General features: G+C 53.3%; 1 protein-coding gene across 8 annotated transcripts in view; it reads left to right on the plus strand.

Annotated features, from left to right (window-relative positions):
- C14H14orf28 (chromosome 14 C14orf28 homolog) overlaps positions 1-17578 on the plus strand; it is a 337224-nt gene extending 319646 nt beyond the window's left edge. For all 8 annotated transcript variants that reach the window (XM_069637481.1, XM_069637483.1, XM_069637479.1 and 5 more), the window contains one exon: positions 17123-17578. In XM_069637481.1, the coding sequence (XP_069493582.1) occupies positions 17123-17306 (184 nt within the window). In that variant the 3' untranslated portion in view covers positions 17307-17578. The remainder of the gene's footprint in view (positions 1-17122) is intronic.
- The last annotated feature ends 369 nt before the right edge of the window (positions 17579-17947 follow it).

The following is a 17947-nucleotide window of genomic DNA, read 5'->3' on the forward strand; positions in this document are numbered from 1 at the left end:
CAGAGCCACAGATCCTGTGCTTCGTTGGAGAGTGCAGGCGAGCTGCCCCCCCCTTTCTTCTGGATGTAAAACATGGTGCTAATGTCTGAACATCTTCACCACCTTGCACTTCAGCGATGGCAGAAGACTTGAGGGACCAGAATATGGCCCAGAGTTCCAGGACGTTAATGTGGAGGCCCTTCTCCTCCGGATGCCAGAGGCCTCTGGCACCCAAGTGTCTGGTGTGGGTTTCCCATCCTTCTAGAGAGACATCCGTGGGGACTGTGTCCTGGTAAGGCGGAACTTGAAACTGAGTCCCCTGGACGAGACACGGTCTTACACCCCACCACTGTATTGCAGACGGAACTCCTAGTTAAAGGATATCTTGTCAGCAAAGGGCCCAGATACTTGCATCCACCTCGCATCCAGGAACTCCTGGAGAGGTCTCATGTGAAGTCTGCAGAGGCAGACGAGGCTGATGCAGGAGGACATCATGCCTAGCAGCAACTTGATGGACTGCACCGTCGCTGTCTGTGTTGATGACAAGCGCTGCACTTTGCCTTGTATGGCTCTCACCCTCTCCTCTGAAGAGACAACAAACACGTCACTGTGTTGAGTCAGAACAGTGTGTCCTGAGATGGCGCCAAGCAGGCCTTTGGATAGTTTTATGGAGAACCCAAACTCTGTCAGCAGACATACAATCCTCAATGTGTGTTTGCTTGCCAGAGTGTGTGAGCGGGAACACACCAGCCAGTCGTCCAGGTAAGGGTGTATGTGTGGATGCATTGTAGATGAAAATGCGCCACCACCGTTGCCAGGAACTTCGTAAATGGGGTTTACAGGGGTTTTGCATTCAGGCAGAGCCTTGAACTGGTAGTGCTGACCCTGAACCATGAATCGTAGGGACTTGCAGTGTTTTCTAGTAGGCATTCTCGATATACAACGTCAGAAAATCACCTTCCTCCAGTTGGCAGAGCACGTGCTGCAACGTGACCATCTGGAACTTTTGGGACTTTTAAGTACTTGCTGAGACGACGCAGATACAGGATCGGTCTCCTGCCCCCCCCACCCTGTTTTCTTTCGAACCAGAAAGTATATGGAATATACTCAAGAGCCCCGAAGACGGATTCTACTGCCCCTTTCTGTAACATGGCCTGCAGTTCCTGCAGAAGCTGTGGTCCGTATTGTTCTTGACGCAGTATCGGCGGAATATGAGGACACCTGCGTTAGAACTCCAAGATGTGCCCCTTTCTGAGAGCGTCCAGCCCCATTTGTCCGTGGTGACGAATTTAGTCAGCCGGGCTCCCACTGGGGTGCATAAGCTCAGGCCTGCGGGCAGTGTTGTCCTCCGCTGCCTTGAGAGCAACCCCTGTACGCTTCTTGCATGGAGGAGTGTGAAGGCTGCTAGTACAGAGTATTATAACCCTTGGAAGATCTGCCAGGACCTCTGGATGAGCGAAAGGATGACAGCTGTCTTTGGTGTAAGGTTCCCAGGGAGCGTGCCGTCTCGTGGTGGCTTTCATTGCTTGCAAAGACTTGTTGATTGCCTTGCGGAAGAGGTTTTCTCAAACAAACTGCATATCCAGTACCTCAGCCTGAACGTTCTGTTGGAAGTTTGTTGCCTTCAGCCAACCTTGCCGACACAGGGACACCCCGTTCCCCATCTGGCAGAAACTTGTGTTTGCGATGTCCACTGCCACTGTGATGGCATGGTCTGAGGTAACTTCCCCTTCTTGAAAACGTTCTAGTGCCTCAACCTTCTTGTCCTCGGGCAGGAAGTCTAGAGTATGACCCAGCTTTTACCATAGTTCCTGGTCATATCGGGACAAAATGGCTAGGGTGTTAGCTGCCTTGATGGTTGAGGCTGCTGTATAAAATATCCTCTTGTCCATTGCATCCAGCTTCTTCCCCTCTTGGCCAGGAGGTAACATGGCTGCCGATGATGGATTTGGCGAGCACTTCCTGGCTGCTGCTAAGACCACTGAGTCGGGCGAGGGCTAAGACCTTAAGCACCTGGGTGCTGAATCTGGTACCCTGTACTTTTTCTCCAATTTGTCACGCTTGGGCAGGGCTGTACTCTGGTTCTTCATTAGTGCCAAGTCTTCCTCCCAGATGTCATCCAGGAAGGGAACGGACATGATGGTCTTTCTTTTCAACTTGTGCTGCTGGTACAGGAACCCTTCTTGCTTAGTCTCCTTGGGAACCAACTGAAACAGCTCAGAGTTGTTGACGTCATGGAAGTAAAAGATCCAACTTGGTCCGATGGGGAGGCCCTATGGGGCTTGTCTGAGTGTGGTGTCTCTCAGTGAGTCATCCTCATCGGTGCATGTGACCTGGGGCTCCGGATGGGGTTGTGCCGCAACGAGGTATTGGAGGGGTGGGATAACGCAGAGGACCAGCACCCCCTTAGACTCTCTTCCGTGAAGGCGGGCTAAACCTCAGACTCTGGAGGGTCTGGGGAGGCATAAATCCCAGAGGCACCCTTTGCTGTACCTCTGTGACCAGTGTGTGCAGTCATTAGAATATCCAGCGACACATCCCTCAGTCTAGGGGTGAAAGGAGCCAGTGGCGTAGGGTTTGGGATGATGAGTCTTCCCCTGTGAGCAGGGGACCTAGGTCCACCACCCCCTTTGTGATCTGTGTAGTAATCATTGTGCTGATTATCGTGTCTCAGGCCAGAGCAGATCTAATCCAGCTCTGACCTATCTGGAGCAGCCCCTGGGTCCACCTACCGGAGAGGTTCCACCAGGGGGACAGTCTCTCTCTCCCTCTCAGGAGGCTGCTGCGTCGAGGCCTTTCCCCGACCCGGAGTGGCCGCTGCCTTCGCCACTGCCTCCGCAGCCATATCTCGCCTCAGGGTTAAGGACACCAGTGGGGTGTTTGTGGCAGACACTTCCTTCAGAGGTTCACTGTCAGAGCTGTTGTGGTGGACTTTGTAGTTAAAGTGCTTGTCAAGGCCCTCGTTGACAGAGCCATTGTTGACTCAGTTGACCTGGCAGGCTGCAAGGTCATCAGTTTTGACGAGTCCTAGTCTGTTTATCTGCAGACAGTTTGGATGGGGTTAGGGACTTTCTCTTAGAAGAGGCCCCTTTCGTCGGCATGCTCACTGTGGAGGCAGATGGTGATCGCCTTCTGCCCAACTCGAGACCCGCATAAGCAGCGAACCCAGCATAGCCAGCGCCAGAGCTTGGCCTTCTCTTGGACCCTCGCGAGCGGTGTCTCCTCAAAGGATCTCAACCTCCTCCCGGAACGAGTTTGCTGCTTGGACCGGCCAGTTCTATATGAGGCTTGACCCTGCTCGGAGGCTAAGTCGGTGGCCTTGCTCTTCTTGAGCCACACTGACAGTCTGCTGTAGCACTCTTCTTTGGTTTTCTTCGAGAAACCACGGCACACCTCGCATCCCTCCTCATCATGGTCCGAATGCATGCAATATAAGCATTTATGATGCCAATCTTCCACAAATACATTCCTTACTCCACACTGCGCACAGAGTTTGAAAGGCTTCTGCTTTCCTTTGCCTCAGTCATGGCTGAAATCCTTTACGCGGAGCTCCTCGAGAGACATTGCAGATTTCATCTCCTCGACCTTTGGTCGTTTTCCTATATTAATATAGAACATATCGATCCCCCCCCTCGACGCTGTTGTGAAGCTGTCTCCGCGAGCAAGATCTTCGACGGAGGGGACGAGCGGAGGAGATCCTTCGGCGTTGCCGAACACGTGGCCTGGCCTCGCAGGCCATATACAGTAGGGAGAGTGGGGGTCGTGGGACATCTCTGGTTCTTTTCTGAGAATGCCTTTCCTTTTCCCCTTCCTTTCCCTTGGGGTGGTTATCACGATTTATTGCCTCGGCTATGGAGAGGACACCCTTTAGGTTTTGCCCGCTTTGCAAGGGCAAGTTTACTTGGAAGGACAAGCATTCACGGTGTAACCTCTGCTTGCCCCTCGATCACAAAGAGGAAGGTTGCACGGCTTCTTAAGCCTAAGACTCTAAAAGACCGTAGGGTCAAGAGGTGGGCGGCCTACGCTATGTCGAAGGCCGACGCTTCACCCACCGTTGCTACCACCGACAGTGACGAGGAACGTGATACCATGACCTCCGCTACGGAAGTCGAAAACCCCCCTAAAGAGCGCACACGCGCTTCGTCGTCTGTCCCCGGCCCCGACGGGCTCGGCTCACGCCCTGCTTATGGGGATGAACACCCCGGCGACATTGACGCACACAAGACCACACATAAGCACACAACCCATGGCTCTTCTTCGTCGAAGGCGAAGAGAGCATCAGCGCCCAAGGAGACGCAGGTTCCACCGGCGGCCTCCTCGGACCGTTCGGGTTCGAAGCCCCTCTCGCAGCCGCGACCAGCGACTGGGCTTTCGGCAAATAAGGGCGCCGCCCCCAAATCATCGGCCGGCGCGCATCAGCAGAAAGCGCATGCCGCCGTAGAGCGATCGACACCCATAACGTCGAAACCACAGCCCTCCGCTGACAAACGAGTCGCTGAGAGCTTGGCGAGGATCGTGGTAGCCGACGCCCACAAGCGTACGCCGAAAGACACGTCTAGCGCTACGCAGAGGTCGAAAGACACGCCGAAAAAGTCCCTGCCTTTCTTCGGGCTATCTCCTTCAGTCGAGGGGATTCCCAACACACCTGAAGGCTTTTCGGAGGGCGACGGGACACTTTCCTCGACGTTGTGGGAGAGGTCGAGCCGTTTTCAGCTACAAGACACTATTTTTCCCCCGCTAGACCGCTCAGGGGTACCCCATGAAACCATGGAAAGGCTCCATCTCTGCATGGAAAGAATGGAGAGGTTTATGAATACCCAGAACCCTCCCACTCCCAAGAGAATAAGAGAAGGGCCTCAGGAGGACCCCAGGGCCAAAATTCCGAGACTAGTCAATCCCCACCAAGACACAGCCTCAGACTTCCAGAGTGTGTATGACCTCACTGGGGAAGAACATTATTTTGAGGAAGAGGATGATTTTATGGACGAGGAAGAGGGACGGAACCAGGAGGATGGTCTGGAAGAAAGCCCAGACTTGGTAGGAGAAGTCTTCGGAGAAAATCCAGAAGAAGGACCTTCTCACCCCTGGCAATCCCCATCAATATATTCCGACACTGATGTCCTGAACCTAAATCCTCCGGACAATTCACCTATTAGAAACACGTCTCCCATTGACGATCAGCCCACATTTAATGCCCTGTTGCGCAGAGCAGCAGCACATTTCGAACTGGACACTGCGGAGCTCTCTCCTGAATTAGACTTTGTGGAAAGAGTAATTAAGGAGAAACCCCCGGTCAGTCAGACCATTCCCCTCCTCGCTTCGGTGAAGAGAAGAATCATCCCTTCGCTGTCCACACCCGCACTAATCAGAGGGGTCAATCCTAGAATTGAAAAACTTTTCACTCCTTCACCCTCAGACCCGCTGTACATCAGGGGACATTCCATTCCGGATTCCCTGGTAGTAACCAACACAAGAAAGAGGGCAGGGGTACCACTTTCCACCAGTGAGGCACCACCTGACAAGGAGGGCAAGCGGTTATATGCCCTTGCAAAAAGTTACATCCTCGGCTGCCTTTTCGGCAAGAATTGCGAACAACAATTCTTTGCTCGCTAGCTATGCGGACGCGCAGTGGGCCAAACTGCGCAAAGACGCCGAAGAAGCGCCGGAACCATTACGTACACGCCTGCTTACAACTATTGGCGAAGGAACCCAGGTCAACCAGAGTATTGTAAAGAACTCTCTGGATGCTGCAGAAACAGCGGGACGTTCCCTGGTTCAGGGAATAATCCTAAAACGCCACGTATGGCTGCGCAAATCAGGGTTCAAACCGGAGACACAGGCGTCTTTAATAAATAAACCTGTTGAAGACTCTAACCTCTTCGGGAAAGCGGTGGATGAGGCTCTGGAGATGGCTAAAAAAGAGTTTGATACTATCAAAACTATTGACCAAATCTCTAAGCCCTCTACCAGGCGCGGCTATGGCAACAAACGCTTTTTTCGTGGCCAACGCCAACAACAAAACCAGCAGCAACAGTACCCTGCCACCAATTTCCAGACCAATAGTGGCCAGTACAGCCAAAGAGGCCAGCGCCGGGGCAAAGGAAGAGGCCGGGGGTCCACCCCCAGAGGCTCCCAAGCCCCCAACAACACCAAGTGACGCGAAGATTCGCGTCCCCTCCCATGCAACACCGGTCGGGGGCCGGATAACATCCGTTCTTCCAGCATGGGAGGGTATAACGTCAGACCGCTGGGTACTTTCCACCGTAGCCCACGGATACTGCATCGAATTCAACAGTTCCCCAACATACAAACCCCCCGAGGGGACGTCGCATGACACCGGAACATCTTGCCATCCTTCTCCAAGAAGTACAACAACTGCTGGAAAAAGGAGCCATAGAGGTCGTACCTCTATCTCAGGTAACGGAAGGTATTTATTCAGTGTACTTCCTTGTACCCAAAAAGGATCTAACCATGCGCCCTGTATTAGATCTGCGCCCAGCGAACAAGTTTATCAAACCCCAAAAGTTTCGTATGGTGACCTTACAAGAAGTGATCCCACTGCTATCACAGGGAGATTACATGACAACATTGGACATGAAAGATGCATACTTTCATATTTTAATGTTGCCAGCGCACAGAAAATACCTCCGGTTCATGATAGAGGACAAACACTACCAGTTCAGAGTGCTACCCTTCGGCATAGCATCAGCACCAAGGGTATTCACGAAGATGCTGGCAGTGGCAGCGGCCCACCTGCGCAGGTTGTCCATCCCAGTTTACCCTTACCTCGACGACTGGCTCATAACAGGGGATTCTTACGAAACATGCTTCTCCAATACCCAAAGGACTGTAGACCTTTTGTTCCAGTTGGGCTTCTCCATCAACGAAAAGAAGTCCAGCCTAGACCCCAGCCAAATCAAACAATTCCTAGGGGCTCTAATTCAAACAAAGGACGGCCTCGTCTTCCCCTCCAAAGAGAGGGTCCAAAACATGCTGTTTCAGATCCCTCAATATGTGACCGGTCGAGAGGTGACGGTACGCAAAGCAATGCGCTTGCTAGGCATGATGGCGTTGTGTATTTATTTGGTACCTCACGCGCGCCTGCGCATGCGCCCAATGCAAGAGTGGCTCAACAGCCAGTGGTGTCAGGCCAGCGGGCTATGGGACGATCTAGTGGTGGTCTCGCAGGCCTTAGTTCTCTCGCTACGGTGGTGGACAAAGGAAAACCTGGGAAAAGGGAAACCCTTTGCCACACCCGCGGCGGAAGCCACTCTAACCACAGACGCATCCCTCACAGGATGGGGGGCTCACCTATCCCATCAGACTGCTCACGGAGTGTGGACTCCGAACGTAGCATCCAAACACATCAATCTTCTGGAGCTACTAGCGGTGTTCAAGGCGCTAAAAGCCTTCCAGGAACACCTACAAGGCAGGACAGTGATGGTCCTTACAGACAGCACCACAGCCATGTATTACATCAACAAGCAGGGGGGAACCCACTCTCCAGGACTGTCCCAACTGGCCCAAAATATATGGAAGTGGGCTCTCAGACAAAATATGTTCCTACTGTCACAACATGTACCAGGGGAACTCAATCTGCTGGCAGACAAACTCAGCAGAGATTTCCCCCTGCCCGAAGAGTACGAATGGCGACTGCACGAAGACATCGTCTTCAACGTCTTCACGCAATGGGGATTCCCAGAAATAGACCTGTTTGCAACCCTGGAGAACTCACAATGCCAAAGTTACGCCTCCAGGTACCCCCAGAACCAATCCAAGGGGAACGGTCTGTCGATTCAATGGTCAGGGAAATTTGTTTACGCTTTTCCCCCGACTCCCCTTCTCAATAAGGTGGTGCACAAGATGCACCAGGAACAAGTGACCATGATACTGGTGGCCCCAATGTGGGCCCGACAGCCATGGTTCGCTCACTTGATGGAGATGTCTCTATCTCCCCCAGTGAAACTCCCCTGCCCGTACAACATGCTGTCACAAGACAAGGGCAGGACTCTGCATCCATGCCCCCAGAACATGAACTTAGCAGCCTGACTCCTGAGATCATAGAATTTGGACATCTACAGCTCCCGCAGAGATGCATGGACATCCTCAGGGAAGCCAGAAAACCTAACACTGGCCACTGCTATTCTAGCAAATGGAAGAGATTTGTCATCTGGTGCAGAGGAAAGAGCATCAACCCGATTGACTGCTCTCCCACACATATTGTTCTATACCTGACCCATTTTTTGGATTCGGGTCTAGTGTTCAATTCCATTAAAGTCCACCTAGCGGCACTTTCTGCATACACCACTTCCCAACTCAGTGTCGTGGTGGAAGATCCCTGTTATAAAGGCCTTCATGGAGGGAGTAAAGAGAATACACCCCCCGATAGCTGACCCAGCTCCCGGATGGGACCTTAACGTGGTACTTACCAGACTCATGGGCTCACCATTTGAACCCATACACAAAGCATCTCTTAAAGACCTCACTCTTAAGACTGCTTTTCTAATAGCTATCACCTCCATCAGGAGAGTAAGTGAACTACAGGCTCTTTCTGTTCTAGACCCCTTTGTTACAGTTCAGAGATAAGGTGGTTCTCCAGCATGGGGTCTGGCATGGATTCACATGCTCATGAATATTCCCCGTCGTCAGGCTGGGAATCCTCGGTAAAGAAAAAACCAGTATCAGTTTCGTTTCTGATCTGTCTTTCGTAGTAATAACCAATCACTGGTCTCTGCGTCATACTGACCACAGCCAATGACTGCCCTCTACCTAAGCACCGCCTCTGGCAGCCATCTTCAGATTTTTACCGCACGTTCATGTGTTGGGATCCTCGTGCTATTGCTCTCGAGCGTTAGTGCTATTTTTTCGCGCTTTTTCACAAAAAACTTCGATTTTCGGTCAAAAGAGCCTCAAGCTCCACCGATCCTACATCCGATCAACGGGGACCCGTGTCGGATTCATCTGTGCCCCTCAAGGGTGAAGATTTCGTCGAGCTACACTTCGGAGGACTCCAGAAGCTTCTCAGGCCCGGTCTCGGAGATGGCCCAGGAGAAGGGAAGCTCGACGCCCGGAAAGCTGTTCAGGGCCTGCCCTGGATGCCAGTTGCAGAACGTCTTCAAGGAGGACGAACACTCTTTCTGCCTTTACTGCCTTCATGGGGACAAGACGCACGTGGAGAAGGACTGTGCGTTTTGCGGCAACATGTCGGAACGGACCATGAAGGACCGCCATCAACGTCTCGCCAGCTGGCTGGAGGGTAAGAGCCCGTCTGGCGAGAAGAAGAAGAAATCTGAGCGGTCTTCTAAGACCTTTGAGGGCGCCCCGGCGACGGGGGCCCAACATAAGGCCAAGCACCGCGAGTCCGCTGGCACCGGGAGCGCCGAACGGTCGGGCTCTACGGGCGCCAGGCAGGGCGCACCCTCCCCGGCACCATCAACCACGAGCCAACGCTCTGGGTCGGGTAAGAGGAAGGCCGAGCACCCGGCGAAGCTCCTGGAGAGACCCCGGTCGAGCTCTAAGGCAGAGGAGGAGCGTGGCAGTGCCCCCTCCCTCAAGGATAAGGCGGTGAGCGCACCTAAGGTGGTGAAGGCCTTGATCCATTCGACCAAGCCCTCTATCGAAACGGTCGCGGCGGCCCTGGCCCAGCCTGTGGAGGCTGCACCAGTGGTGGCGGCCTCGGGGCCCAGAATCTCCCTGCCTCCCCGGAGGGAGTCTTCTTTCGTGCCCATCGATAGGACCCCCGTGAAACCCTCCGTGGGGAAGAAGGGGGGGCAGGGCGTCGTCGTAGATTCGGCCTCAACCTCAGAAGAGGAACTGATCGAGGTCTTAAGCCACGGCCTAGGCGTGGAACAAGACCAGCCCGTCGGAATGGGCCCCGACGCAGGTGACGACGACGACATCGTCGAGGATACCGACGGGGCCCCTGCTCGCCCGTCGGATTCCCCTCTGCCAGCGCCGCAAGACAACTCAGCGGCCATTTTGTTGGCTATACAGTCCTTATGCTCCGAGATAAGGACGAGACTACCGTTACCGACGGAGGAACCTCTCCCGTCGGGGGATCCAGAACCGGGACCTTCTGGTGTTCCCCCTACCAAGAAAAGAAGGATCCATCCACCGCCTCCTTTTCAACCGTCGCGCCCCGTCCAGCCCTCCTCCCCGTCCACCCGAGGGGATGATACGGGGACTGACACGGCAGCGACGGGTACGGACGACGAGGCATACGACGAGGATTTTCCGTCGTCGCCTCCCCCCAGGGCTTCTCCGCCCGACGAGATTGGATCGTTCCACTCAATGATCGCCAGGGCATCCGAGCTTTTCCAACTCTGCCCTGAGGAGAAGAAAAAGGAAGGCTTCCTTTACCAACGGCGCGAGACCAAGAGGAAGACGGTCCTCGCAGTGCCTCTGTTGGACGACATTTGGGATGAGGGCCTTTCCCTCCTCAAGAACCCTTCCACGACGCCAGCGAAAAGAGACCGGTACGAGAAAAAGTACCGGGTCCCGGACTCGGCCCCCCTATGCCTCCGGGCGCAGCCTACCCCGGACTCCGTCGTCTCCGCGGCAGCCAGGAAGAAAGCGGGGGGGGGTGCGGCCTCCACGTCGACTTCCCCGCCGGACGGCGAGGGAAAGAAATTGGATGCCATGGGACGCAGAGTCATCTCGTCGGCGGCGACGACGATTAAAGCGGCCAACGCCTTGGCTATCGTGGCCCGCTACGACAGGGAACTCTGGTACAAGATAGCTCCCCTGCTGGATTTTCTGCCGGACGACAAGAGGGCGGAGGCCCTTGAGATCCTGCAGGAAGGTGAGGTGGCCTCGGACCACGCCATCACCGTGGCGACGGACATCGCCGACACTGGGTTCCGCCAGATGGGCAACGGCGTTTGCCTTCGACGTCGCGGATGGCTCAAGGCTACGGACTTTCGGCAGGACGTCCAGAACAGGGTCCTGGACATGCCCTTCGACGGGAACAACCTGTTTGGGAAGACAGTGGACGATTCCCTTCAGGCCATCAAGGCGGATACTGAGACGGCCCGGGCCCTTGGAGTGCTGCAGCAACGGCGGACGCCCTTTCGGAGCGGCGGAGGCAAGGGCGCCTCCAAAGGTTCCGGCGGCGGTTTCGCTTCCTACCGTCAAGCGGCCCGCTCGTCGTCGCAAGAGGCCTACAGAGGACGAGGCAAGTCTGGCGGCCCCCGCCGTCGTCGCCAAGGAGGCCAAGGCGGCAAGGCCGCGTCCAAGCAGGATTGAACCGGCCGTGGGGTCGGGCCCCCACCGAAGCACCCCGGTGGGAGGCCGGCTGGCGGGCTTCGTCAGCGTGTGGGAGTCCATCTCCACCGACCGTTGGGTGCTGGACGCCCTGGCCCGGGGCCACGCGCTCTAGTTTCAAAGAAGGTGCCCGCGCGTCCCCCCCGTGGCCAGGAAAGAACTTCACGTCCCTCAACTTCTCCTGGAGGTAAAGGCGATGCTCAGAAAGGGCGCCATCGAACTCGTCCCAAAGAGGCTTCGGGGCTCCGGAGTCTACTCGCGTTACTTCCTCGTGAAGAAGAAGACGGGAGGATGGCGCCCCATCCTGGACCTGCGACGCCTGAACAAGTTCATCAAGGCGCAGAAGTTCCGGATGGTCACCCTCCAGCACGTCCTGGGTCAGCTGGAGGAAGGAGACTTCCTATCGTCGTTGGATTTGGAGGATGCCTACTTCCACATTCCCATCCTAAAGGGGCACCGAAAATTCCTCAGATTCGTGGTCCAAGGGCGTCATTACCAGTTCAAAGCCCTTCCCTTCGGACTGCGGTCGGCACCCAGGGTTTTCACCAAGTGCCTCGCACCGGTGGCGGCGCAGCTGCGCCGCGAGGGGATTCACGTCTACCCCTACCTGGACGACTGGCTCATCCGCGCCAAGACGAGGGAGCTCGCCGTGGTCCACACGGCAAGGACCGTCCAACTCCTCACGGACCTGGGATTCTCCGTGAACTACGCCAAATCCCACCTGGTGCCCGCGCAAGTCGCACTGTTTCTGGGAGCGAGGCTCGACACAGTGTCCCTTCTGGCCTCCCCGTCGGAGGAGAGGACCAGGACCATCTTGGGCAAGGTGCAACGGATGTTGGTGGCCGACGCGGCCAAGGTGAGGTCCATCAAGTCCCTCCTCGGGATGATGTCTTCCTGCATCTACCTCATTCCCATGTGCAGGCTCCGGATGCGCCCGTTGCAAGAGTTCCTGGATGCGCGCTGGATCCAGACGACGGGCAGCTTCGAGGAAAGGATCAAGCTCGACGAGAGTTTCCGACGAGCGATACGGTGGTGGGGCACCCGCGCGCATCTGACGGCGGGCATGGACTTCCAGACCCCAGCCCACCAGGTGACTGTGACCACGGATGCCTCCCTAGAAGGGTGGGGAGCGCACACCGAAAATCTGCACGCAAGGGGACTCTGGCTCCCGACGGAGAAGTCCCTGCATATCAACGTCCTGGAGCTCCGTGCAGTGTTTTGGGCCCTCAGGTCCTTCCTTCCGTCCCTCAAGGGCAAGGTGGTGAGGATCTTCACCGACAACACCACCACCATGTTTTACATCAGGAAACAGGGCGGAACCAGGTCCCCAGCGCTGTCCAAGGAGGCGCAGGACCTGTGGCATTGGGCCGTCGCCCAAGGGATTCTTCTGGTGCCGTTTCATCTGGCAGGGATAAAAAACACCATCGCCGACTCACTCAGCAGGGAGCTGCGCTCGTGCCACGAGTGGGAACTACGGCAGGATCTGGTGGATCGCCTCTTCCGACGGTGGGGCACACCCCAGATCGACCTGTTCGCGACGGCGACGAACACCAAGTGCCGGAGGTTCGCCAGCAGGTTTCCCCAGACGAGGAGCATGGGCGATGCTTTCTCGTTCCCCTGGGAGGGCCTGTTCCTCTACGCGTTCCCTCCCTTGCCTCTGCTAATCCGGCTCGTCAACCAGCTCAAGAGGTCACGGTGCAGGATGATCCTCGTCGCACCTGCGTGGCCGAGGCAGATATGGTTCCCGGACCTTCTGGACTTGTCGGCGTCCCCGCCAATCAAGCTGCCGGCGGACGCGGATCTACTCTCCAGGGAAGGAGGCGCCATCCTCCACCACGACCCGAAGTCGCTGAACTTGCAGGCCTGGCTCCTGCAGCGCTAGAGTTTGGAGGATACGACATACCGGCCGATTGCAGAGAGGTTCTTGCAAAGGCCAGGGCGTCCTCGACTCTTAAATGCTACGGACACAAATGGAAGAGGTTCTCTGTCTGGTGCCACGCACAGAAGGTTAACCCTCTACGGATTACGGCTCCCCAAGTGCTGCCGTACCTGCTGACGCTGGCCAAAGCTGGTCTGGCACACGCGTCCATCAAGATTCATCTTGCTGCGATCTCCCGATACACCAGAACCACGGGCCGGACGTCCTTGTGGTCTCATCGTCTGGTGAAAGAGTTCATGAAGGGACTGTTCAGATCGTTCCCGCCGGTGAAGGCTCCGGCCCCGGCGTGGGAGCTCAACGTGGTGCTGACCAAACTCATGGGACCTCCGTTCGAGCCTCTGCACTCGGCCCCGTTGAAGTTTCTATCGTGGAAAACAGCTTTTCTCGTGGCCATCACCTCCGCACGACGAGTGGGAGAGATCCAGGCCCTTTCCTGCAAGGCCCCGTACTTGACTTTCCACGACACGAGGGTAGTGCTCAGGACGCACCCCTCCTTCATGCCCAAGGTACCGTCGGACTTTCATCTCAACGAACCCTTGGTGTTACCTGTGTTCTTCCCGTCGCCTTCGTCGCCGGCTGAGAGGACTTTGCACTCGCTGGATGTAGCTAGAGCGCTGAAGTTCTACGTGGACCGCACGAAAGGTTTTCGGAAGACGTCACAACTCTTTGTGAACTTTGGACCTGTCAATCAGGGGAAGGCTCTCTCGAAGGCTTCCATCTCCAGATGGCTCTCCGGCTGTATCATGTACTGTCACCGGTTGGCAAACCGACCGCTGCCTGGCCGTCCGAGAGCCCATTCCACCAGAGCGATCGCAGCTACCACGGCGTTCCTATCTGGTGTGCCCCTGCTGGACATATGCAGGGCTGCTACGTGGAGGTCGACGCACACCTTCACGAAATTCTACTGCGTCGACCGGGATTCCAGGGAGGAGTCCAGGGTCGGCCAAGCAGTGCTGCGCAACCTGTTCGCCTGAGGTGAGCCTGGTGAGGAGGTAAGATGCTTAATGTTGAGTTGATGTGATGCTTAATGTTGAGCCTTTGCCACCTCCCGTGGTTGTGCATGTGTGTACTGCTATGTATTCTTTATTCATGAGCATGTGAATCCATGCCAGACCCCATGCTGGAGAAGGAACAAGTTACTTACCTGTAACTGTTGTTCTCCAGCATGGGTCTGGCATGGATTCACATGCGAACCCTCCCGCCTACCCCTCTGCGGCTCTTCACTTGGTCATACTGCCACTTCACGTGCTTCCAAATCTGAAGATGGCTGCCAGAGGCGGTGCTTAGGTAGAGGGCAGTCATTGGCTGTGGTCAGTATGACGCAGAGACCAGTGATTGGTTATTACTACGAAAGACAGATCAGAAACGAAACTGATACTGGTTTTTTCTTTACCGAGGATTCCCAGCCTGACGACGGGGAATATTCATGAGCATGTGAATCCATGCCAGACCCATGCTGGAGAACAACAGTTACAGGTAAGTAACTTGTTCCTTCTACGCACTCACCCAAGGTTTGCTCCGAAATTCATCTCAAAATTCCACATAAACCAGTCTATAGAACTACCAGCATTCTTTCAAAATCCTTCCAACTTGGGAGAAAGGACTCTGCACACACTAGATGTCCGCAGAGCGGTCATGTTCTACATGGAAAGAACCAGACCACTGAGGAAGACTAATCAGTTCTTCGTCTCGGTGGCAGCAGGAAGGGGATGCAGTTTCAAAGTCCACTATTTCTAGATGGATTGTTCAATGCATCACTCTCTGCTATACTCTTGCTAAGAGAGAACTGCCCCTTAGGCCAAGAGCACATTCCACTCGAGGCACGGGGGCGTCCATAGCATTCATTGCAAATGTTCCCCTTGAGTCCATCTGCAAAGCGGCTACCTGGAGTTCTGTGCACACCTTTACAAAACACTACTGTCTAGATGCACACTCTAGATCTGACTCCCAGGTGGGACAGGCAGTATTAAGACATCTTTTCTCTACTGTTCCTTCTCATAACCCACCGCCAACTCCGGGTACTGCTCGCTAGTCTATGCACAGCATGTGATTCTAAGCAGATTAACAAACATCAGAAGACAATGCATTACTTACCGTAAAAGCATTTCTGATGGTTGTATCTGCTTAGATTCACATGCGCCCACCCTTCCTCCCCGCTCGGATGGAAGGAACATAGACTTCCTTTTATATCTCTCTTTTCTGTACTCACTCACGTCTAGAAGGCTCCCTCAGGGCAGAAAAATACAAACAGAGGGACCTCGACGCGTGAGGAATTGTGGGTACAACGCACGTCACTATAGGGATAGTGTTTCAGACACGCCTTGTCGACGTCCCTTTTCGACTACGAAAAACAAAATGCAATACTCCGCAGTGACCACTGGATGTTGGACCTATGCACAGCATGTGAATCTAAGCAGATGCAACCATCAGAAATGCTTTTATGGTAAGTAATGCATTGTCTTCTATGACGATCTGACATTGAATGAAGATCGTAGCCGGCAGCGGATGTCCACTGCCGGTCTCTGACCGGCATCAAAGACGATCAAGCAAAAAAATAAATCGGTCAAAATTCAAAAACTATTTATGGAATTTTTTTAAATGGCACGCAAATAGCTCGGAGAGTGACTTGAGTACTCCCACCACTGAAGAGCGCAGTAAAAATCTGAAGATGGCCACCAGGGTTGGAGTTTACAGGTAAGTAACTTAAACCTTTTGTTTTTTGGACACTGTAAACCAGCTGGAAGCAGTTGGAGGGTGGAGAAATTATCTAGGAAGCAGCTAAGGTTGTCCTCTCTGCTGGGTCCAAAAGCCCATATGAGAGGTAAAGTGATAGCTTTCCCACTCCCAATGATGCTGTATGGTGCTGCAGGAGACCAGAGGACCCCAGATTCTGAAACCTCCTCTCCAACACCAAATGTGCCCCCTCACTTCTAAATATCAGGAAGGAGCTAAGGAACCTCTTCTACATGGAAATGCTCCTTCCTAACCGCTAGGTCCACACACCCTCCACTCCCCATCTAATGTTAGACTTCGTAATTTGCTCCCCACGGTTTCCTCCCCCATTTGTAGCTCTTACTAGCAAATTGCCCGCCCTCCCCACCATCTTGTATCCCTGCTTCCCCCACTGTGTCCTCCCCCACCCCCTATGACTTGCAAAGCGCTCCTTCATTTCCTAATGCTAGGTCTGCACTGATTAAATACTCTCATAATAATAATTATGAGGGACCTATCATAAGGCAGGAGAGCATGAACTGAGGAGCATGCAGCTGTTCGGCACAGTTTGTGGCTCTCAAAGTGGTATATTTCCTAGAGATGGACTGTAGGACCTGGGGACAGCTATGTGTCGCCTATTTATTTTAACAAGCTACTTACCCCACCACAGATGACGGATCAATGACTGGGGTCCTGCAAAACATAATTCTGGGATTAAATGTAGAGGTCTGGCAGGTTTTTTTGATGTATCGGGGCTCTACAGATGTTTTGGAGTACAACTCCCATGATTTCCCCACCATTGACTATGCTGGTTTGGGCTTGGCCACTGTAGTCCAAAATATCTGGTGAGCCAAAGGTTGCAGAACCCAGGATCATGGAAAACACTTGAAATGCCCCTCTGCACCAGTTATTCAAAGCTGAGAAATAAATTCTGAAGGCCTGAAAAAAAAGAATGTTCATTAATGTACCAAAAGATGACACACAATGCATTTTTTGACATACTATAGATTATGGTCCTAATTTTTTTGGTAAGTAGTTTGCAAGGTAAAGGTAAAGGCACGAGCTGAACATGTCATTTTATTTCCATAAAATGTCCAACCAGAAATCTAAGGTTGCATGGGATGGATCAAATAATGTTGCAGGGTCAAATTATGGTCTGTCGTGCATAAGCGGTTTCTTTCTTATTCGGAATGTTTACTTCTGACATTCAACCATTTGTATTCCTTTCAGGTATTTGTTGGAAGGTGCCACTTTGTTCAATAAAGAAGAACACCACTATTCTGCTGCTTTCCAGATTGATGGCTATTGGATGCACTATGACGGCCTCCGAAACGTCAACTTAATTTTGCTGAATAAACCCCCAGAATTTCTTCTTTTGTCATCCTTGGTTTATGTTCGAGCAGCAGAGAAATAACTTTCATCGTGGAGGAAAGCTCGATGTTGGAAAACTGGAACACTTCTCTAAAGCCTCTCGCCCTCAAATTGTTACAGGCTTAATGATTGTATACTTGGCATCCAAGTAAACCGTTTGGACTACGGTAGTTCTTTTCTTGTATTGTCGGAGGAATTTGCTTAGATAAAAACACTATGCAGAATTGTTTGTATTGCTTTTTACAATGAATTCTATATTTTTGTACAAATCATTTATTTGGAATTAAAAATATATATATGCTTCTTTCTCTGCAATTCATCTTGGCTTTTTGTTTCTTTGCATTAGTCATGCAATGGTATTCAGCGGCAAATTTAATTCTGGTTATACCATCAGGAATACATTACATTACTACATCTTGAGCTGGTGCAGCTCTTGTGTTTTAATGGGGCCTCCCAGACAATGGATCTGCTTCAGGCTACATATTCTAACATCCAGAAACCAAAATGCAGCACCATTATTGACCTCCCTTTAGTCAATCACTGTTCGTAATGCAGGTAATAACTACTGGTATTGACTTACATCTGACATTCTGACTTCAGATGCTGCTTGGGTGGAGAGAAAAAAACATTTTTCTGACAAAGTACCAGCAATACCATTTCCACCAAGAATTCATTCAACCAGAC

The sequence above is a fragment of the Ambystoma mexicanum genome, chromosome 14 (assembly GCF_040938575.1).
Source record: "Ambystoma mexicanum isolate Mex_15411 chromosome 14, UKY_AmexF1_1, whole genome shotgun sequence".
Lineage (NCBI taxonomy): Eukaryota > Metazoa > Chordata > Amphibia > Caudata > Ambystomatidae > Ambystoma > Ambystoma mexicanum.